Source organism: Engystomops pustulosus, chromosome 6 (assembly GCF_040894005.1).
Source record: "Engystomops pustulosus chromosome 6, aEngPut4.maternal, whole genome shotgun sequence".
Lineage (NCBI taxonomy): Eukaryota > Metazoa > Chordata > Amphibia > Anura > Leptodactylidae > Engystomops > Engystomops pustulosus.
In genome coordinates this window covers 30,536,626-30,561,590 of record NC_092416.1, presented here as the reverse complement: position 1 = coordinate 30,561,590, position 24,965 = coordinate 30,536,626, and the positions used below count along the sequence as shown (strand labels likewise).

The 24,965-nt window shown below is 42.5% G+C and overlaps 1 protein-coding gene across 2 annotated transcripts in view; it reads left to right on the top strand.

Moving 5' to 3' along the window:
* Window positions 1-1,285: 1,285 nt before the first annotated feature.
* Window positions 1,286-24,965, top strand: part of EPHA8 (EPH receptor A8) — a 58,067-nt gene continuing 34,387 nt past the window's right edge. The window contains exons 1-2 of one of the 2 annotated variants that reach the window (XM_072155449.1): window positions 1,286-1,608; window positions 17,356-17,420. In XM_072155449.1, the coding sequence (XP_072011550.1) occupies window positions 1,527-1,608; window positions 17,356-17,420 (147 nt within the window). In that variant the 5' untranslated portion in view covers window positions 1,286-1,526. The remainder of the gene's footprint in view (window positions 1,609-17,355; window positions 17,421-24,965) is intronic. The other variant, XM_072155450.1, reaches the window with a different exon arrangement.

Below are 24,965 nucleotides of genomic sequence, written 5' to 3'. Positions count from 1 at the left end.
CCTGCCATGTACAGCAGTGTAATATCCCCCTCACCTGTCATGTACAGCAGTGTAATATCCCCTCACCTGCCATGTACAGCAGTGTAATATCCCCCTCACCTGTCATGTACAGCAGTGTAATATCCCCTCACCTGTCATGTACAGCAGTGTAATATCCCCTCACCTGTCATGTACAGCAGTGTAATATCCCCCTCACCTGTCATGTACAGCAGTGTAATATCCCCCTCACCTGTCATGTACAGCAGTGTAATATCCCCTCACCTGCCATGTACAGCAGTGTAATATCCCCCTCACCTGTCATGTACAGCAGTGTAATATCCCCTCACCTGTCATGTACAGCAGTGTAATATCCCCCTCACCTGTCATGTACAGCAGTGTAATATCCCCTCACCTGTCATGTACAGCAGTGTAATATCCCCTCACCTGTCATGTACAGCAGTGTAATATCCCCTCACCTGTCATGTACAGCAGCACCTATGTACTATGATACTCTTCAGCATTTGAGCTATGTACTAGGATGTGCTGCAGCAGCTGTGGTCCCCCCCATTCCCTTCATTCTTTCTGCCTGCTCACACTCTTTGCTGTGTTTCCCAATACTGTTTCCGCTAATCCATAAGTTATATATGTACATTCTCATCATGTGACGCCACAACCTCTGTGATCTGCCCTGACAGCAGCTGCCTGACACTAACAACCACAATTACCTTTCCTGTCAACTAAAATTCCCTTCTCCTGTCAATTTTTGTGATTTTTTTCCCCCACCTTTTTAATATGTACTAATGGTTTGTATTAACCCTTCACATGTGCATAACTTTACATTTTTAAGCGTCATTTGCTGCTCTTCTCCCCAGATATGTCATCTTCTATCATTCCTTTATCCAGTTTAGTATTGTGCACAAAATAAAATAATCATTTACTGTGCAATCTCTCTACAAGGTCGTTATTAAAAATATAGATATGAGAAATGGGTCCAATACTGCCCCCTGTGGTACCCCACTGGTAATGGTGACCCAATTTTCGGATGTACTGAGGACTTGATGTACTCATTATACCACTGTCTGTTTTGTATTACTGATCCAATAGCTCGGATACTTACATATATTCCCACACACTATGTATTTTTATATATAGGGCATCGAATTCTTCGAAGTTTTGAGTTTAGTAACTAACCCCCCCCCCCCTCCCCATGTTAATGTTTGCCCCGAACATGTCCTTCTTCCTAAGTTCAGTCCAATGTTATCATATACACTCCAGTTTTGGAGAGGTGAGAAAGTGTCTGCTCCGCTGTGCTGTGGATGAGCAGGGGGGGTGCAGCAGATGTGGGATGGATGGGGGCTTTCGGTACAATTGGCTGCTAGCCGTTGACAGGCAGCCTACCCCCTCCTCCTCCTTGCAGCCTGCCTATGTGTATGTGAGAAAATGGATTTAAAGTGCTCTAGGATTTGCTGGCGTCTGTATCGCAGTGATCCTGAGAGCTTCTAAAGAGAAGAGACGGCCAAAGATCTAGGCAGGAGCGCTCGCTTCCAATGGCACAGGCTCCCCGGATTGCTTGCATGCTGTGCATCGGGTTTTCTGTGGTCTCCTATGTCTCGGCTGGTGGCAGTGAAGGTAAGAGTCAGTTTTACTTCAGTCTGACACTTTCATCCATCACCTCCACCACTATGTTAGTTTCCATATTCTCTTTTACGTTTTTTAACGAATTTGCATGAGGAACTCTTTATTTACGGCACATTTAAGAAGCTGCTGGAATGGAGCAGAACCTGGGGAGATGGTTCTTCCATTCTAAAGTTGCAGCTGTCATTGATCCTGGGTTGCTTTGAAGGTACAACATAAAAATACTCTCTGAGGTCCTCCAGACAATGCTGCCTGGTTTTTTCGCCTGGGGCGACAAGGTGGGACAGGTCCTTTGAAGTGTGGACAATGGCTGGGGAGCTGCCAAACTTGATATCTCTATCAAATGACTGAGGCTATCAGCGGCTACCACAGATGTGCCAAGTTACACACGCAGTTCCCTCTCTGACACATCCAACTTATGTCAAGTCCGTGCAGAGAAGCCCATGTCAGACAGGTAAAATGCGACGCCAACTATGGCGTCTACGTTATCAAACCACAGTCTTTGTATGATAATTGGTGTCAGCTTAGTCTATTCCACTGCCTGCATAAAATATCACATAGTCCCGGTGCTGATACCTACCTATAGTCATATTGGAGACAAATAAGTCATATTGGAGACACTGCTGAGGAGCTCAGGTTTTCATGGGATCGGACTAAATCCAATTATTAGTCGCATTGGATGTTAACTTCCTAGAAGGTACACGGTGTAAGAGATATCTGCAGCCGCTTATCTCCCCATGGCAGTAAACATGCATGCTCAGCCGAAACTGACTGACGCTTGTTTGTGCCAGAATCGGAAGAGATAGCTGTTGGCCAAACAAGCTAAATCAATTGCGTATGGCCAGCAAGAACATATTGCACAGCATATGACCCCACAAAGCACCAATATATAGGACCAATCACCAATAAACACCAGCAAGCAAGCATCATGAAGGACCTCCACAATAGGTGGTGGGGGTAGGAGATGACTTACCATGTCTGCATTCACACCATTGATAGTTGCCCCTCATTCCATGTGCAATTCGTAAATAAAATTCTGGAAAATACACATTATGCAGCCCTCACATGGACCAAATACGTATATATATATACCTGCCTCCTCGTAATCACAGCTTTACTATTAAGTCACCCCAAAATCCTCCCGCTTATTTCTCATATTGCGTAGCAAATAACGAAAAAATGCCGGATCCTTGAATCACTGACTCTCACGCTTCTCTACGTGATCACAATGTCTATAGTACTTCTTAAGCTGCCTTTGGACCCTAGATAGCTGTCAGGTGAACACTTGTTTGACAGCTATTCCTCCCACCATTCCCATATACATGTTCATTCTGTTTGGTCAAGCATGAGTGTGTTATCAGAGGGGAGAGGAGAATACAACCCCCTGTCCCCTCCAAACTTCCATGCACACTCCTTCAGACCCCTCTATCTTCTCCACACTCACCTGTCACCTCTAGATTGCTCTGTATCTTCCAAAGTCACCATCTTCTGCAGAACCATCGCTCCCCTCCAGCCAGTTCTCAATGTCTACCTCAAACCTCTCTTTCCTCTACAAAATCCTCTATACCCACTTCATATGCCAATGTCTCCTCAAGACCTTTCTGTCCTCTGTAGACCTTCTTCTGTCTTCTTAATGCCCCTTTACTCCTCCACACTCTTTTGTCTGTCCCCCTAAATTCCTCTGTTTCCTCCAGAACCCTTTGTCTTCTTCAGTCTCATCTTCACCTCTAGGCCTTCCCCACCCCACTCTCCTTCAGACTCCTTGTTCTCCTCCAGGCCCTTCTTTCAACGCCAGACCACTCTGTCTCCTCAGGTGTCCTTGGTCCCAGCCAGACATTATTAGACTGGGGTTCCTTGGGCACACTGATCACTCTGGGGTCCCACATTTCCTCATCCTCTGAGTAATAGGCCTTATTAGCTTACAAATGAGTATCTTGGTGATACTGTGTTAGGTTAGAGTCTGGGTGCATTGGAGGATACCCTAGTACTTTGGAGGGCCAGTTCAAAACTGCCACCAGAACCTCATTTTTACCCAGATCCTGCTGTCTGCTTTGGACTATTCTTACTCTCTAAACCCATCTATCCTCACCAGACCCTTATGTTCCCTCAAGAACTCCCTCAGCTAGAGACCACTCTTGTAGCACCTAATTATTATTTTCTCTCACATCTTCCATTGGGAGAGTGATGACAAACCTACATAAGGAAAACGTATTTTGGAAGCTCAGGTCTACTGTATACAAGTACCGTATCTTTGTGATAATGACATTTATGTCTCAGATCAAGTAGAGCCTGAAGATTTAGGAACTTTGGCACTTATGTTCTTCCTCAGCACATTCCTCTATCCAATTCTACCAATACAGGCAGCCCCCGGGTTACATACAAGATAGTTTCCGAAGATTTGTTCTTAAGTTGAATTTGTATGTAAGTCGAAACTGTATATTTTATAATTGTAGTCGGAGGCAATTTTTTTTTTTTTGCCCCAGTGACAATTGGAGTTTCAAAATTTTTTGCTGTCATTGGACCAAGGATTATCCATAAAGCTTCATTACAGACACATTACAGCTGATCATTGCAGCCTGGGACTATAGTAACATCCAGAAACTTCACAAGAGGTCAAGGTGGGCAGAGGGATCTGTCTTTAACTATGGGTCGTCTGTAGGTCGGGTGTCCTTAAGTAGGGGACCGCCTGAGGTCGACCCCTAGTTAAAGATGTACCCCTATAGCCTCTGTGATCAAACTACAATTGTTACTGGGCCAAAATTTTTTTGTCTGGATCGACAATTATAAAATATACAGTTTCGACTGACATACAAATTCAACTTAAGTACAAACCTATGGAACCTATATTTTACATAACCCGGGGACTGCCTGTATTTTCCTGACTGTGAAGGCTTTCATCCAAAAAAGTCCAATTAGTGGAAGTCTTAGTAATATCTTTGAGACTTTAATCATGTGTTTGTGGAGAACGCAGTGTTTGCAGTTTTCGGCCAACTCTTGGTCATGTTATGTTTTATACAGGATGTTTTGGGTATTATAAGTCTTGTCTGAGGAGGTCTTCATTGTGTAGTAACTTATGCATCAATGTCTCAATCATGCAATGCCTCCGGTGTAGATGTCTTAGACATGTTGAGTTGTTGTATTGTTCTTGTATGGTTGGTGAGTATAGTGTATCATATGTAGTATGTAGAGGTCTCAGTCGTGTAATATCATGAATGTCCGGATGTAGATTATATAAAATTCTTATGTGTACTCGGTGATGTATGTTGTTCTATAGATGTCATATAATATCCTGGTTGTATAGGTCTTGGTCATGTAAAGTTGTGTTTTAGGCCATGATATGTCCTCATGCTATTTACCTCTAGTGGGAATCTTAGCTAATTAATGTTCTTCATGTTGGGGTTTATTCTTTTAATGTCCAATATAAATGTCTTGGTCACACAATGTCCAGGTCTTGGTCATGTAATATATTGTTTGGATTGGACACATCATCTATCTATTTGAAGAGATCTCCTTATGTGTGGTCCTGTATGTTGTGGTCTCAGTCATGCGGTGGTCTAGGTCATGTTGTGGTCTCAGTCATGCGGTGGTCTAGGTCATGTTGTGGTCTCAGTCATGTGGTGATCCAGGTCATGTTGTGGTCTCAGTCATGTGGTGGTCTAGGTCATGTTGTGGTCTCAGTCATGCGGTGGTCTAGGTCATGTTGTGGTCTCAGTCATGCGGTGGTCTAGGTCATGTTGTGGTCTCAGTCATGCGGTGGTCTAGGTCATGTTGTGGTCTCAGTCATACGGTGGTCTAGGTCATGTTGTGGTCTCAGTCATGTGGTGGTCTAGGTCATGTTGTGGTCTCAGTCATGCGGTGGTCTAGGTCATGTTGTGTTCTCAGTCATGCGGTGGTCTAGGTCATGTTGTGGTCTCAGTCATGTGGTGGTCTAGGTCATGTTGTGGTCTCAGTCATGCGGTGGTCTAGTTCATGTTGTGTTCTCAGTCATGCGGTGGTCTAGGTCATGTTGTGTTCTCAGTCATGTGGTGGTCCAGGTCATGTTGTGGTCTCAGTCATGCGGTGGTCTAGGTCATGTTGTGTTCTCAGTCATGTGGTGGTCCAGGTCATGTTGTGGTCTCAGTCATGTGGTGGTTCAGGTCATGTTGTGGTCTCAGTCATGCGGTGGTCTAGGTCATGTTGTGGTCTCAGTCATGCGGTGGTCTAGGTCATGTTGTGTTCGCAGTCATGCGGTGGTCTAGGTCATGTTGTGTTCTCAGTCATGCGGTGGTCCAGGTCATGTTGTGTTCTCAGTCATGCGGTGGTCTAGGTCATGTTGTGGTCTCAGTCATGTGGTGGTCCAGGTCATGTTGTGGTCTCAGTCATGTGGTGGTCTAGGTCATGTTGTGTTCTCAGTCATGCGGTGGTCTAGGTCATGTTGTGTTCTCAGTCATGCGGTGGTCTAGGTCATGTTGTGTTCTCAGTCATGTGGTGGTCTAGGTCATGTTGTGTTCTCAGTCATGCGGTGGTCTAGGTCATGTTGTGGTCTCAGTCATGTGGTGGTCTAGGTCATGTTGTGGTCTCAGTCATGCGGTGGTCTAGGTCATGTTGTGTTCTCAGTCATGCGGTGGTCTAGGTCATGTTGTGTTCTCAGTCATGTGGTGGTCTAGGTCATGTTGTGGTCTCAGTCATACGGTGGTCTAGGTCATGTTGTGGTCTCAGTCATGTGGTGGTCTAGGTCATGTTGTGGTCTCAGTCATGCGGTGGTCTAGGTCATGTTGTGGTCTCAGTCATGCGGTGGTCTAGGTCATGTTGTGGTCTCAGTCATGCGGTGGTCTAGGTCATGTTGTGGTCTCAGTCATGCGGTGGTCTAGGTCATGTTGTGGTCTCAGTCATGCGGTGGTCTAGGTCATGTTGTGGTCTCAGTCATGCGGTGGTCTAGGTCATGTTGTGGTCTCAGTCATGCGGTGGTCTAGGTCATGTTGTGTTCTCAGTCATGCGGTGGTCTAGGTCATGTTGTGTTCTCAGTCATGTGGTGGTCCAGGTCATGTTGTGGTCTCAGTCATGTGGTGGTCCAGGTCATGTTGTGGTCTCAGTCATGCGGTGGTCTAGGTCATGTTGTGGTCTCAGTCATGCGGTGGTCTAGGTCATGTTGTGGTCTCAGTCATGTGGTGGTCCAGGTCATGTTGTGGTCTCAGTCATGTGGTGGTCCAGGTCATGTTGTGGTCTCAGTCATGTGGTGGTCTAGGTCATGTTGTGGTCTCAGTCATGTGGTGGTCCAGGTCATGTTGTGGTCTCAGTCATGTGGTGGTCCAGGTCATGTAATGTCCTCTGGGTGCAATTATTTGTTATCATCTAATGTCCTGGATGTTGAGGTCTCGAGTCATGGGATGTTCTATATGTAGAAATATCAATCTTTCAATTTCTTGTATGGAGGGGTCTCAGTCATTTAATTGGAGGTCTGCATCATGTGAGGTTATGCTTCATATGTCATGTATCTATCTGCACCACCTTGTCTATGGTCCACACTAAAGATTTTACCCCCTGGTTCTTACCCTTCTCTTTTTTTATGTTGTTTTTGTATTCTCTACTAGGCCATGAACTGCCCCTGTTTTAGTTTTACCAGATTCTAACATGACAGATGGTACGGGCCATGGATGTCCATATCATGTGTCCAGTGGTGTAACTAGAAGCTGATGGGCCCCAGTGCAAAGTCTGACTATAATGTTTGGTTTATAGTAATAGTCTTCTCATATGGGAAAGTGACACCATAAGGGCCCCCTAAACCTCTTGGACCCTGGTGCGACCGCAACCTCTGCACCCCCTCAGGTTACGCCCCTGAATGTGTCTCCTGATATGTAGGTAGAGTGTAGAAGGACACCTGTAAAATAAACAGAGTATTGGGCATTGCCCCAGTGCAAACCACAGATGAAAACCATGATGAGGAGAATGATGAGAGTGATGATGATCATGTGGATGAGGAGAATGATGAGAGTGATGATGATCATATGGATGAGGAGAATGATGAGAGTGATGATGATCATATGGATGAGGAGAATGATGAGAGTGATGATGATCATATGGATGAGGAGAATGAGGAGAGTGATGATGATCATATGGATGAGGAGAAGGACAAGAGTGAAGATGGTACAGATTATGTGAATGATAAAGGAGATGATGATAATAATGATACGAATGAGGAGAATGGCATCAGTATCGATGATACAGATGATGAGAATAAGGGAGATGATGATGCAGATGAGGAGATTGATATGAGTGATGATGATGTTGATTGTGAAGATGAGAAGAATGAGAAAAGTGATGATGATGATACAGGTTAGGAGCATGATGATACAAATGAGGAGAATGCTGAAGATGATGCAGAAATGGAGCATGATAAGCTTGATGATGATGATGATGATGATGCGAGAAGGAGCATGAGAATGAGAAGGAGCATGATAATATGGATGAGAAGAGTGTGAGGATGATGATAGTACAGATAAGAAGATTGATAAGTGGAATGATGATGATACAGATGAAATGAATGATAAGGGTGATAACAATGATGGTGATACAGATGAGGAGAATAATGTGGATGATCATGCAGATATTCAAATGATGAGGATGATGATCCAGGTAAGGAGATGGATGATGATCCAGATAAGGACAATGATTATGATGCATGACAATGATGAGGATGATGATGAAACAGATGAGGAGAATGATAAGGGTGATGGTGTTGATGATGCAGATAAGTACAATAATAAGTGTGATGATGATACATATGATTAGGAGAATGAGGATGACAGCTGGTCCCCACATCATTCCTAATTATTACCACTAGTAACTGATATGATAGGTCAATAGATAGAAGATACTGCATTTATAATGGCTGACTCATATATGTTACCGATGTACACACACGTCTTCCATACATAAATGATGTGCGCACACGTGCAGTGTTGTTATATGTGTTATATTGTATATTAGGTGATGTACATTCCTGTGTTATGTGTGTAGTAGTATATACATGTGCTATATGTGTACTGCCTTCCATAAACGTTCTATATGTGAGAGGTTGTATATACTAGACATGGATTTCTGTGTATACCTGTGTAATATATATGCTTTACCTATGCTTGTGGTTGTACATTCATGTGTTACGTGTGAGGAGAACACATTTGGACGGTACAGCAGTGTTTTATATGATGGGTTATACGTACTTTTGGGATATGTGTAGCATGAGATGTACACTTGTACCGTATTTTTCGGACTATAAGGCGCACAAAAAATCCTTTTATTTTTCTCAGAAATCAAAGGTGCGCCTTATAGTCCAGTGCACCTTATATATGAACCGTACTTACAGACAACAGCTGCCTTGAACTGTGCACAGGTCTGCCACCTGCTGGTCATTCATCCTTATAATCCGGTGCGTCTTATAATCCGGTGCGCCTTATATATGATACGTCTGTCCCACGTATGCGGTGTGATTGGTAATATATCCAGTGGTGCGGCCATGTTTTCCTCACAGACTAGGCCCATCCTGATGCCCCCGTTATTTTGTCTTCAGCTGCCGGAATTTGACCCACTCGGGTGAGGACTAGATGTGTTTGGGAGTCTTCCGAATCCCGATGAGTCATAACAGGGGACTAGAGGGTCAAAGGTTAAGGATTATGAGCCTCAATCTTTCCTGTAAATTGCTATGGATGAAGATGGATTAGGGCAAGTGCCATCAAATATAGAGACTGATAGTGGTGGATTGTGCGGAGAACCTGTGTATAAGGCATAGCTGTGCTGGAACGGTATGAAGAATACCTGGAATACTGGGAGCCGGTGTAGCAGAGCTGTAGCAGTGCTAGTTATATGACTTGTGTTTACACCTTTTACATGGGCAGATGATTATCACTCATTTCCTTCTATTTCTATGTCACAATGATGTCAAAAAATATGAAGAATATTCGTTGTTTAATCACTTAAAAATCATTGTTTGATCCATCATTGTCTCATGTAATACGCCCTTACGACACAGCCGCATTCTAGTGCAGGGTTAGGGTGATTCTGACATATAGGGTTACGAGCAGGTCACGACAAGGGTAAGGGTTATCCTTATTTTTTCAGGTTATTTGTATTCTAACACTTAGGTTTATTATGGTTATCGCCAGGGGCAAACCTAGACTTCTTCCTGAGGCAAACTATAGAGAGGTGTCTCCTTTCGCCCCATCCAATACTTACACATCATGTCACTTTTGTATTAAGTAAGTTATCCATGCAGTGACTTTCATTCATTCTGACATTGTGTGAAGAGATACTGTTGTTAAGTGTCAGGTTCTGCTTTGTAGCGGATGACTGTGCCCCCTCCTCGGTTTCCTGAGGGTAGTGCTGCCTGAGGCAAAATGCTCAACTTGCCTCATGGCAGGTGCACAATTGGTTATTAGTTACAAATAGGGTCAGGATCTGATTACATCTAGGCTTAGTCTTACTATTAGGGTTATGGCCAGGTCATATCTTAGTTAGTAAAGTTGAAAAAAGACATATGTCCATCAAGTTCAACTGAGGAAGACAAAGGAAGGGGCTGGAGGGAAGGGGGTGTAAGAGAACACAATTCTATATTATAACATAACCATCTATTTCACTTTGCTATAATAATCAGCATCTGGGCTCTTTTTTAAGTTCTCTTCTGTCTCTGCTGTGCTCTGCACCTGAGCTAGGCTATTCCACGGAATCCTTTCACTTACAGTAAAGAAGCCTTGTCGCGTCTGGAAAAGAAACATTTTAAAAGTTTAATCTCAAAGGAGAGACCACCCCCTTGTCTTTTGAATTGAAGACAAAACTTTTTACCGTATTTATATAAATTTATCAAGTCCTCTCTTGCTTATTTCTTCTTAATTTGAGTTGGGTGGCACTTCTGCCTTGCAGCACTGGAGTCCTGGGTTCTAGTCACACCCAGGTCAACATCTGCAATGAGTTTGTATGTTCTCTCCGTGTTTGCGTGGATTTCCTCTGGGTCCTCCGGTTTCCTCCCACACTCCAAAACATACTGGTAGGTTGTTTAGATTGTGAACCCCATTGGGGACAGGGACCGATTTGTCATGCTTTGTGCAGCGCTGTGTAATCTGTATATAAAGAATTAATATTATTATTATTATCTAAACAATTACCGTATTTTTCGCCCTATACGGCGCACCGTAATAATTCCATATATAAGGCGCATCGGACTATAAGGCATGGGGTCCGGGGCGTGGCAGAGGTCCGGGGGCGGAGCGGAGACCCGACGGGACGCGACGGGACGCGACGCCGAGACGCGACTGGACGCGACGCCGAGACACGACGGGGAACGCGGGGAAGGTGAGCGGGGAAGGTGAGGGGGAGGTGGAGGAGGGCAGCGGACCATACTTACATAGGTCCCCGCTACCGGAGACAGCAGATCTCCAGCGGGAACTGCAGACCACGCGGCAGAAGTTGTTCGTGCCGCGTGGTCTGCAGTTCCCGCTGGAGATCTGCTGTCTCCGGTCTCCGGTAGCGGGGACCTATGTAAGTAGGGTCCGCTGCCCAGCGCCATACATAGGGTGCACCGGACTATAAGGCGCACTTTGGATTTCCACGGAAATCCAAGGCTTTTAAGTGCGCCTTATAGTCCGGAAAATACGGGTAGGTCTAGGCTCAATTCAACTCAAGGGTTGTCCTTACAATTAGTCTCTGGGTACATTTAGGATTGTTCTTAGAACTAAAATTCAGGTTACAGCTTAGTCACATCTTGGGTTATCCTTATAATTGGGTTTAGAACATGGTCACATCTACGTTTATCTTTACAATTTGAGTCATGGCCAGGACACATCTAGGGTTATCCTCACAGTAGAACATGGTTTCATCTATGGTTATACTTGTAATTAGCTTATCTTTACAATAAGTGTTAGTGGAAGGTCATATCTAGGGTTATCCTTTTAGTTGATGATTTGGTCCGGTTTTCATATATAGGGATATCTTTCCAAAAGAAATCATCTTTATTATTATAAAAAGAATCATAAGATAATAAAAACAATATTATTATTTGTTTTTATGGTGACTTTTCACTCTAGTGTTTTCACTCTAAATACACTACAAATGGATCTATAAAATGATTTGCATAGTTAATGTCCTACTATGGTTCTTGTATAGTGTAATTGGGGTTAGAGTGTAGTCACATATAGGATTATCCTTACGATTGGAGTTAGGGTCAGGTCACATCTAGGATTATCCTTACAGCTGTTCTATAGTTATCCGTTGAATTGGAGTTAGAGTAAAACCACAACAAGGATTATCCTTGTTACAAATATCTCTACAAATAGGGATAGGGATTCATCCCTACATCTTACGATCTGAGTTAGGATCTGGTCACATCTTTTCAATGAAGGTTTGTGTGAACTCATCTAGAGTTATCCTTACAATTGGGGTTAGGGTCTTCTAGGGTTACCCTTACAATCCCGGTTAGTGCATGGTCCCTTCATATCATCCTTCCCGTCATCATCATCACCCATATCGTTAACATAATTACCACCATCACTACCACGATTAACCCCTTCTCATCGATTTTTCGGTTTTGTGTTTCCATTTATTGCTTCCCTCCTTTAAAAATTCATAACTTTTTTTATTTTTCCATGTGCAGAGCTGTATGAGGGCTTGTTTTCTGCAAATTTTCTGCAAATGTTACTTCCTAGTGGTGGTGTAGAATATTCCAGGACATGTACTGGGAAGCAGGAAAAAAATTCTAAATGCTCTGCGTTTTTTTTTTCGTGCACGTTTCATGTGGCCTCTGTTTTTACGGCTTTCATTGTGCGCTATAAATGACGCCTCCCCTTTAGTCTCTTGTTCGGTTCGATCAGGGGTATAGCTAATGTATGTAGCTTGGAATAGATTTAAGAAAGTAAAAAAATTTGGTAAGAAAAAAATAAAAATGCTATTTTGCCACATTCTGACACCAGTACGGCAATCTGTAAGATGTTTTTTTTTTGTGGAACATGATTTAATTTCTAACATTTTTCAGACTACACAACGTTTTGATTGCTTTTTATTAAATTTTTTATGTTGTGAAATGTTGAAAAAGTGGCACTACGGGCGGTCCCCTACTTAAGAACACCTGACTTACAGACGACCCCTAGTTACAAACGGACCTCTGGATGTTGGTAATTTACTGTCCTTTAGCCTTAGGCTACAATAATCAGCTATAACAGTTATCACAGGTGTCTGTAATAAAGATTTATTGTTGATCCTGGTTCTTATGACAACCCAACATTTTTAAAATCAAATAAAAATCGGGAGGGGTTAAAATGATAAAATATACAGTTCCGACTTACATACAAATTCAACTTCAGAACAAACCTACAGACCCTATCTTGTATGTTGCATGTAATTTTACATTACAATGTACATTGCCAGGAATAACTGTTTATAGTTTGATTGGTCTGGACTTGTGGGACGTGGCAATATGATTTTGATTTTTTAAAATGTATTTATTATATGAGTTCTAGGGAAAGGAGAGTGATTTTAACTATTTGTAATGGTGTTTTATGAGGATTTTACTGATGATCTGTTACAATGTACCACTAGCACATTGTAACAGATCTACTGAAATGATAAGGCTGGAGTCTTCTACACTCTCAACATGCCGCTGGGAGTTTAAGTGCCCCTAGTGGCTTTTCTTGGCAGCATTTAGCTGGTTAACACCGGCCATCATTACCAGCACCAGCCACTGGCGTTTCCAGTGGGTATTTTGCATAATGCAGCAATCACCCAATAAGTGAGACCTCTTTAAACATCTTTACAGGCGCTGTCCACTTATAGCAAATTCCAGCAACTAATTCATATTGTTTGTGCAATGAAAAGTTATACAATTTTCCAATATACTTTCTGTATCAGTTCCTTTATGTTTTTCTAGATCTCTGCTTGCTGTCCTGCTATGGAAGCTTCATTGTTTACTTCCTGTGGATAAGCACCAGTCTCTGATGTCACACAGGTGCACGGCTTGTTATATCACAGAGAGTAATCAGAGCTGTGTGCTAATGAACCGGCACCTGTGTGACATCACATGAGCTGGGATATAATGGGCCGTGCTCCTGTGTGACATCTAATGATCAGAGATATAAGCAGTGGTGCACCTGTGTGACATTACATGACCAGGTATATAACAAGCGGTGCACCTGTGTGACATCACATGACCAGGGAAGTAACGAGTGGTGCACCTGTGTGACATCAAATGATCAGGGAGGTAACGAGTGGTGCACCTGTGTGACATCACATGACCAGGGATGTAAGGAGCTGTGCACCTTTGTGACATCATATGACCAGGGATGTAACGAGTGGTGCACCTGCGTGACATCACATGACAAGGAATGTAACGAGCTGTTCACCTGTGTGACATCACATGACCAGAGATGAAACGAGCCGTGTACCTGTGTGTGACAGCACATGACCAGTGATGGAACGAGCAATGCACCTTTGTGACATCATATGACCAGGGATGTAACGAGTGGTGCACCTGCGTGACATCACATGACAAGGAATGTAACGAGCTGTTCACCTGTGTGACATCACATGACCAGAGATGAAACGAGCCGTGTACCTGTGTGTGACAGCACATGACCAGTGATGGAACGAGCAATGCACCTGTGTGTGACAGCACATGACCAGTGATGGAACGAGCAATGCACCTGTGTGACATCACATGACCAGGGATATAATGAGCCGTGCACCTGTGTAACATCACATGACTAGGGATCAGTGTTTAGCCACAGAAAGTAAACTTCCTGCTGAATGACAGCAAGCAGAGATCTAGAAAACTGCCAGAAAGTATATTGGACCTTTGTACATCTTTTCATTACACAAACAATATCAATTATTTGCTGGAATTTGTTGAAAGTGGACAACCCCTTTAATGGCCAACATGTGATTAATGTGATAAAATTGTCGCCTTCTCCTGCTAATTATCATCCCAATCTTTCTCCCCATTCTCCTCATTATCAGGGGGTCCCCGTGTGCCCCTCCTGAGCATAGTAGGGGTGTGACCCGGTAGTCGTACACGGGGGGATGAGACCTGGATGACTTCTGAATGCGGCTGTGTTGGGGGTCTCAGGGCCGTATTGGGTACAGATGATAGCTCCCAATGTTTCACATTTCCAGGTCACCTCAGTGTAGAAGGATTCGCCTCCGTAAACGCTGCTGACATCACAGATGAACCCGATGTGAACTCGGTCACTGGGAGGGAAAGTTCTGCATTCATATTCTGCATTATTCCTGGAACATGGGCCGATAAGGGTTTAATTATCAATGTGAAGGGAATTGTTCCAAAGGAATTGGAGCCGGCCAAGAAATCTCCTGGGAACCCTTTGAAGTTTTAATCGTGAGCAATTGTAGCCGGAGGGGACAGTTCCTACATCATTGACCGTCGAGCTGCCGGTTGTGGAGATGCTATAATTATATATACGTGAGCTCGGACTACATGTATCCTTAACCCTTGTGATAATGCAGATAGATAGAAAGGAGATCGAAAGATGTGTGATAGATATGCAACAGAGAGATGGTAGATAGATAGAGATAGATATGAGATAGATAGATAGATATGAGATATATAGATAGATAGATAGATATGAGATAGATAGATACATATAAGATAGATAGATAGATAGATAGATAGATAGATAGATAGATAGATAGATAGATGATATGCAACAGAGAGATGGTAGATAGATAGAGATAGATATGAGATAGATAGATAGATAGATAGATAGATAGATAGATAGATATGAGATAGATAGATAGATAGATACATATAAGATAGATAGATAGATATAAGATAGATAGATAGATAGATATGAGATATATAGATTGATAGATAGATAGATAGATAGAAAGGAGCTGGAAAGATGTGTGATAGATATGCAACAGAGAGATGGTAGATAGATAGAGATAGATATGAGATAGATAGATAGATAGATAGATAGATAGATAGATATACATATAAATAGATAGATAGATAGATAGATAGATATGGGATAGATAGATAGATAGATAGATAGATAGATAGATAGATATGGAATAAATCCTCTACAACATTTTTTAACTACATGTTTTTTCCTTTGCCTAGATAGATAGATGTGAGATAGACAAATTGATAAATAAAAGATAATCCATAGATATGTAATTGATAGATAGATAGATAGATAGATAGATGATAGATAGACAATAGATAGATAGATATATGATTGATAGTTAGATAGATAGATAGATAGATAGATAGATAGATAGATAGATAGATAGATAGATAGAAAGATAGATATGAGATAGATATATATATATATGATAGATAGTCAATAGATGGATAGATATGAGATAGATAGATAGATATGAGATAGATAGATAGATATAAGATAGATAGATAGATAGATAGATATGGGATAGATAGATAGATATGGGATAGATAGATAGATATGGGATAGATAGATATGAGATAGATATGGGATAGATAGATAGATAGATAGATAGATAGATAGATAGATAGATGTGTCTGACATCATGGAATGGGAGGACACCCTTAATGTGCTGCTGCCTGAGAAATCTGGTCATACAAAGGTAGATACATAAAAATATATAAGTAGGTTGGTCATAGATATACATAAATGTGGATAAATATACATGGATAAATAGATAGCAATACAGTTAGATAGATATAAAAGGAATTGCAAGGGGTCAAGTTAAGGTTTTCTGCATTATAGAAAGATGATTTTCTGCTGACAGGTCTTGATGCCTCTCCTCGTTGTCAGTAAACGTTTTGTCCTCTAGTGATGGTTCTTCAGCTTATAATCCTACAACTCCTTATGGTCCTCTAGTGATGGTTCTCCTGATGACAGATCCTAAAGCCTCTGGTAGTCAGTAAATATTTTGTCCATCAGGTGATGGTTCTTCTGCTGACAGATCCTGATACCTGTTCTTGACAGTTATGCCAGACCTGGGCATTATACGGCTCTTGGCCAGATTCGGCCCACTATCTATCTCTGACCGATCCGTGTAAGCATCCCTCCCAATCATTAAATAATGATGCAATTAGGTCCTCCATATTTTCATTGAATCGTTGCGATGTTTTATTTCCTGTTTTTTTTATCTAGGGATCAGCTATAAACTGTATACAGTATATAGGTATTGGGTACAACTGAGTTAAAGGGGTTCTCCAGTCATAGCAAGTTAGGCCCTACCCACAGGGCCAAACTTGGTGATCGGTGGGGGTCTCAGTGATGTCAAGAACGGGGATCCGTTGTGCTCGAGATGGCCGTAGGAACCAATTGCCTATGTGCTGGCTGCTCTGTACATCTCTATTGCGCTGTTGGAGATAGCCGAGCGCCGTGATCGGCAATCATCATCAGCACCATAGAGATAAATAAAGCATGCGCTGGCTGCTCTCTTCCTCTTGAGCGCAACAGGGGTACAATGGGCTCCTGTTTTTGAGATCCGTAGGGGTCCCATCATTGAGACCCCCACCAATCAGCAAGTTTAGTCGTATCCTGTGGATAGGGCCTAACTTGCTATGCCTGAAGAACCCATATAAATATTTTAGTCTAAAACCAATCCATTTTCATATGTGGACCCTTGGGAAAATGAATTGCCCACCCGGTCTCTAATCTTTAGCCGTGTGCTGATAGATCCTGATATGTCTAGTAGTAAAGTAAATACATTATCCCATCTAGTGCCGTGTTTTATACATGGACAATAATTTTGCCTTATTTCTCTTTTTTTTTCTAGTGAATTTATTGGACACAGCAACAATTCCTGGAGATTGGGGCTGGCTGACCTACCCCCCTCATGGGGTAAGTACTGTGATCTGACTGATGAGCACATCATGCATCTGTCTATGGAGCCTTCCGGTTTTCTACTCTAATGTAACAATGGAGCGCCGTCTCGGTGCCGTGTGCAGCCGCCCGGTGTGCCTCGGTAATGGACAAGGATTGCGAGAGCTCCGGTGGAATTGCTGAAAACACTTCAGGTGTAATTGGCTGTAAAATAAGAGTGGAGTTTCTGTGAAGAGAGTAATTGTGGTGTCTGTGTGCAACCTGCGAGAGGGAGAGAGGGTCAGCGGGTATAGACCTGACCCCTTCATCCTCCTCCTGGGAGACCCTAGTCTAAGCCATCACTGACTCCTGCGCTATTAGAAAGATATCACAAACAAGTGACAGCGAGGAGACCTATCATCCTCGGCACAATGTGTCCCCAGGAGTCGGTGACCTCGCAGGACACAGCAGGCAGCATGCTGCAGGCACAGGGAATCGCTTGTGTGATACCGTCTTATAATATGTCAGGTCTGATGAGTGCTCCGGTATTTTTAGGGTTGTCACCAGGTGGTAGGAAAATACATAAATGTTTTGTGACCATATTGTGCTGATAGACACCAGTATGACACAGGGCAACTACTCCCGGACACCCAGCACTGCTAGAAGCCCAATTCTTATATGTCTCACTCACTTGTGATCAAGGTTAGTATGAGAAATTATTTGGAGCTCATCTCCTGTACAGATGAGATCTTTGGGGATCATCTCTTTGAGGGGCAACATTTTCACCCATACAGAAGATTATTCTCAAAGCTTTCCCTCATATAGGAGATATATAGGACCTCCAAAGTATTCCCCCATTCTGTAGATATTACACAAAGATTTCCAGCACACAAGAGATGATCCACAAATATTTCATCCATAGTAGAGATGATCCCTGAAGATTTCACTCAAACAGAAGATGATCTCCAAATATCTATCCACTCTGTAGAGGTTACGCAAAGATTTCTATGAGAGATGTTGAAAATGACCTCCTAAGATTTCCCGCACTCTGTAGATGTTCCACAAAGATTTCATGTGCACAAGAGATGATCTGCAAAATTCACATCCATTCTGGAGAGGATCCTTGAGGATTTTACCCATACCGGTGATGCTTCACAAAGATTTCACCCATCCTGAAGATGGTCTGCAAAGATTTTACCTATACTGGAGATGATCCACAAAATTTCTCTGATATTCGTGATGTTCACAGAAGATTTTAAATAAACTGGAGACGATCCAAAAAAATTGTACCCATACAAAAGGCGATCTCCATAATTCTCCCACCAGTATAGAGATTATTCCTGAAGATTTTACTCATACTATCTTCAGGTTTTAGGATACTTATTCCTTCTTTATTTTTCTCCATATTTTCGTAACTTCTCATTTAATTGTCTGGATTTAATTTGGAATACACTGGGGACATTTGTGGTGACAGCCCAGTGACAGATGCAGTGATAGGTAATGATCCCCTTATGGTGGTGGAGAAATATACGCTGAATATCTGGCAGAGCAGACACATTAAGCAGTGTTTACCGGGTTCACCAACATGCATCAGGCACACGGGACTTGGTGATTTTTTGCAGCCTTCACTGTCATGTTGAAGATGACATCGGGTCCCAGCATAATAATAGCTCTAATGAATAATGAAACAGATGCTAGAGAGCTGATGACAGAAACAATAGAGATTGGCTGGATGAAGAGGCGCATCAAGGAAAGAATTGGCCTTGTCTGAGAGACATTGCGTCACGTCCAAACACAAAGAATAAAGATGTCCACTCTATCAGGAAGAACAAACATTGCAGCAGAAGACTGGAGGAGCTGGAGATAAGGCGGAGAGCCTGCATGTTCTAGGCGGTCGTACACATTAGACAGACGTTGGTTTATGGTTGAACGTTTGGGAATGAATGATCGTCTGGTGATCTATTGAGCAGATCCAGCCATATACATTATAGTCCACATTGACCAGAACTTGTAAGAATGTTCTACCAAACGGAAGGTCAAAAAAATCCTTTTTTAACATTCAAAATTTAAAGATCTGGCACCTATTTGTCAAAGCGTTGAAGACTTTAACGTCTTTCAAAAACATCACTGTGTGTCATTGCCAAAATGATCATTTATTGTTAAAGATTTTGTCATGGACAAAAAAAATGTTCCCAAAATATTGAATTTAGAAATATGAACAAAATTAAAGGGAATCTGCCAGGGCAATTTGGAGCACTAAACCACCTACAGGTCCAAACGGTTTCCCATTTTGCCCAATATCATTGTTTTCCATGGCCGTAATGAATAAAAAAAATATTATTATAATTACCTAGAGATGGGCCCTGGTCATATTGTCCCTAGGGTGTCTCTAGGGTGTACATGTGCCGGACCTATGCTGTGTGCCCAGTGATAACAAGGTGTGCTATATGGGCTTCAATTGCAGTGCACTCAGTGAAGTCTACGTGTCATTTTTATATTGCTGCTCCGGCCAGAGGTGATATAGAGCGATTTGGGACACTAAATCCTTGGTCCATAAGAATTTGTGGGAGGTTCAGTGACCGATTCCCTTTAAAATTTGGACTTTCTCTGGTCACAGGAGGAAATGCACCCTATGAGACAGTCACCCTCCAGCACTCTCACAATGCTTCAGAGATGCTTCACAATAATATGTCTCCTGGGTCCTACACCGGAAAGTCAACAAAATAGCGAGGATAGGCAGATGTTCACCCTGTAATATATGATGGAATTTACTGATTCTTAAAGGGGTTGTACAGAGGTTGAAAATCATGGCATCTTTCTTCTAAAACAGCGCCACACTTGACCATGGTATGTGCCGGTACTTCAATTCCATTCTTCTCTATGCAGCTGAGTTGCAATACGGACATAAACCATGGTCAGGCGTGGCAATGTTTGGAAGAAAGCAGCCATGTTTTTTAATCTACGGACAAGCACTGCAAAGCCTCAATATCTTCTTCATAGGCACCAAGTAAGTTCAGGATATCTTCAGAGTCTCCGTTTTTTTCACATTTGTATGTGACCTTTTGCTATAATTTTAAATAAATGAGATTTCCACCATCATTCTGCATTCATAACCTTTCGAGAATAAGAATGAGAAATATTTGCTAATTTGTCATAAAGGATAAAACAAAATGTTGTTTTTACCTAAGTATTCAAGCCCTTGAAAGAAAACATAGTGGAAGGAGCTTTTGCCTTGATAACCACCTGCAGTTTTCTTAAAGATTTTCATTACAAGGTATTGTAAGCAGATTTAGGCAGTATTTTTGATTTTAGTACAAGGTCCAGGGTGCAGAGGGTGGGGTCACAACTGGGCCCAAGAGGCTTAGGGAGCCCTCAAGGTGTCACTTTCCCATATGAAAAGAATAGTTCTATAAACCATTCATTGGGGCACATTTAGGAGATTCGGAGCTGCCATGATTCACTAAGATCGTGCTCCCGAGTTCCTGCATGTGTCGCTTCCCCGCTCAGTTCTGCTGGAGTTCACCATCTTCTTCCCGGTGCATGTAAGTGGGTGTTCCGCGACACAATTTTAGAATCAGTCGGGTTGTCCGACGGCCATGCCCACCGATTTGTGTCGCATGCAAGCCGGCGCCCATGTGCCACAATCCCATCGCGTGCGCCAAAAACCTGCGGCAATTCAGCGCAAAACGGAAAAATTTGCGAAACCCGACAGAAATGCGGCCGAGGGACCCTTAGTAAATGTGCCCCATTACCTTCGAGGGCCGAACAGTGCTGGTAGGTGTCCTAGAATTTTAACTAGACGTCATCACCAGCCTCTGTATACAACCTCAGGCCGGTGGTAATGGGCAGCGCAGCGGCTATTCTACAGGTATGCCATCAGTAATTCTGGACCGATACCTTTAACTTTAATCTTATGTGTATGCGCATCCTTAGTCAGATAAAGGATTCTTTGATCTTAGAAGATTGTTCATTCAATAACAATCGTTGATCGGAAAAACATTTCCAAAAATATTCTTCCACTTTTTCCCAATGTCATTGAAAAAGTTTGTCCAGTTGCAGCTACCGTGTGAACTAAAATGTACCGGGCTGTCTGGGGGATATAATTGTACAACCTACAAACCTACATTTATCAAATGTGTATGGCCACCTTAAAGGGGTTATGTCAAGATTAACACGGGATAGGCGAAATATATATATGATCAGGAAAAAATCTGATTCTTGAGACCTTCCTTGATCCACAGAAAAGAGAACTACAAGTCTCCTCATCAACTCTATACCTCTAAGTTTCGGAAACCAATAGAAGTCAATGCAGAACAGGACACATCTCTGTCCTTGACATCTTTGACACATATGGATGGGCTTACAGGAAGGCCAAACCCTAGAAGGTACTTGTAGTTTTTATTTTCTTTAGATTGAAGAGAGTCTGAAAGCTGGGACCTAAACGGGATAAACGTTCATATTGATACAACCCCTTTAATGCTTCTCTTTGACCACGTCCACCAGTGCCGCCTCACCGAGTCTTTCCTTCTGGTCCTCTTTTGTGTCTCCCAGTCCCTCGAGCAGCAGCTTTGTTACTTCCATCTTGTGCGTTGACATTAATTGAAGCCATAAGAAGAGGCTTGATGCAGACGGAATCAGAACCTCCCCTTGTTAATTAATATGTCCTCATTTGCGTCTCACTGGGGGATGTTATCACGATGGCAGCAGACGAGACAGACTGAACCTTATTTATTAAAAAAAACACTTCAAACTAACAGTGAGAAATTGTGGATGAAAGACCGCCAGCGAGAACAGGTATTTGGGCTGCAGATACGAAGCTGATCAAAATCTCACCTTTTCCGTTGAGTTGAGAAGATGGCTCATTTCAGCCAAAAGGAAATTCTCCCCGACGCTCCCATCAGGACATGAAGGGCTGTTTGAAACCCATTAATTAGTTTTTTTTTGTATTAAGTTTTATTTTACAGTGAAGAGTAAAACATCAAAAGACCTTTCCATGTGGTTCCCCGAGTCACCGGTTGAGTGCCTGCTCCCTCGGAAATTTCATGCTCAGCTGATACTTAAATATTCTACTGAGGTCCAACATGATTTGTTAGATGCCTCTTACCCCCTACAATCTACAGAACAAATGATATTATCCAGACCCTTGCAGTCTCTTTTAATGATTGTTATACAATTACAGTCTGGTAGTTAAAGGGGTTGTCCACTTTAACCACATTTCTGCAAATAATTGATATTGTAAGTATAATGAAAAGTTTTAAAATTTTCCAATATACTTTCTTTAGCTTTTTTTTTCACAGTTTTCTAGATCTCTGCTTGCTGTCATGCAACAGGAAGCTTCATTGTTTACTTCCTGTAGATAAACACCGGTCCGAGGTCATGTAATGTAACACAGGTGCAAGGGGGGTTCTATCACACAGCTTTGATTACTCTCTGTGATATTAACGAGCCGTGCACCTGTGTGACATCACATGACCATTTCATTCAAAAGAAAATGTCATTAAACCCTTAAAGGGCTTGTGCAACATTTTATAATGATATAATGTCATTCAGGCAATCAAAATCCAAGCACAGTGACCCCTTCCAATTGGCTCTTCAGGCCCAGCCACTACATGATGCTAATGGCTCCATGCTCTGTCTCAGCTCCAATTTAAGTGAATGGGTTACATCTAGAGATGAGGGATCAGGGGACCCCCTAGCCAATCATAGCAATGGCTTGTAGTAAAGGGCATGGTCGAATCCAAAGTGGAAAAACTGGTCACATCTGCTTGTAGCTCTGAGCTATGTTGTATAAATGTAGGGAATGGTTGTCTGTCCTTCTTCTCCGATGATCAGATAGTGAGACTCAAGCACACGTCCACATTTTTTTCCTGTTCTGTTTATACAGTTGTATTTTGGCCATAAATACAGGACGTTTTTCACCCGTATGAGCACCGTATTCATACAGTATCGTTATAAAATACGTTGGGTTGGCAAATGATGGCTGGCTGATGGATAAATTACTATTGGCTGGCTGACTATTCACTTCCCACTGGTTTTGGATACTGCACATATATACGGCAGAATATGATGTACAACTGTATGCAGCACACATGCAACCCGTATTTTATACGTTCCCATTGACTTCTACGAACCGAAATACAAGAGAAAATAGGACATGCTCCTCCATTTTCGTAAGTCTTGCTCGTGGTATGGTACGTTGCACAATACGGCTATTGAAATTGGATGGCCTTATTGCCCATTGTAATGAATGGGGCCGTATGCTACACATATATATGGCCGTTTACATTTGTGTGCATTAAGTTAAAATGTTGGACAACCCCTTCAAGCTGCTGACGGAAGATTATTAGGATCGGCCTGGTAGTACAACCATCATTGAATAAGTCTTCGAAGAGGTCTCTTGCCTTTAGGACTGTGTAGTTAGTTGAGGCCTGGGCTATTTCACCCTACATTGCTGACTTGAGTCTTTGAACATTCCAGTCAAGTCAATGGCTAGTCATCTAGGACAAGAAACGCGATGTAGCCTCATCTCTGCCGCGCTCTTGGTTCATTTCTAATTATTATGAGCTGGTGGCATGAATGCTCGGAGCGCTGGCCGCTCGCCTGTGACTCGGGATGTGTGGGCTCCACACGACTTTGTGTTGTGCTTATTTGTGAGTTTGTATTAAATATGTGATTATTTTTTCTGCCTGCGGCAATGTGTGACGGTGCTGAGTCTTCTCAGCTCCAATTAGCCCCTGTGTCCGGCTGCACGGCTTCATTTCATAATACATTTTAGGAGAATTCACCTGTAAAATATGTGAATCAAATTAGTTTCATGAATCTAATAACAGATAAGAACTTTTTTCTGAGGGACACGCACAATATTGCAGCTGCAGATAAATAGGACTGGATGATTTCCAGACGTCTGCTCTGTGCTTCCAATTCTAATGACGTGACCCATGAGCTGATGTAAGGCTCAGGAGCTCGCTCTTGTGGCTGGGTGCATTGTAGCCCGGGCTTGTCAGGTTCCATCCATTCTATGTGAGGGGAGCTTTTCATCTCAGTGATTAGGGATGCAAACTATCTTCTAGATCATGATCCTACCTTGTAATATCAGTAGGTTCTGGCTTCATGGAATGAGGTTCTATGGAGCCTTTCTAGTATAGAGTCACCTAATTTGTTTCACAGTTGTCCTTAGTTATGTTTTCTCTTGGAAAAAAGTGGATCCTTATGGCTTCTTTTGGTGTGAAGCAAGCTAGACTGGGAAGCTAACCCTACGGGACTCCTGGTCCTCCTCAAGTTCTTGGTCTTCTTCAAGTGAGCGAACACTTTTGCTGGATGATCTCAAAACCAGTAGAAAAGCAACAAGACCAGAAATGAAGCTTGGAACAGGACTGGGAATCAGAATATAACCTCAGCATGGACATGTGGACACCGCACAGGAACATGAATTTACTATAGAAACATGGTCTTCATCCAAGGACCACACATAGGGGGAGATGTATTAAAGTACAGTTGTAAAGTATAAAAACTTTTTCCTAACTCTGCACCAACAAAAATCAGCAATTCTCTAATTTACTCTGATTAGCTATTTGCAGGTGTTTA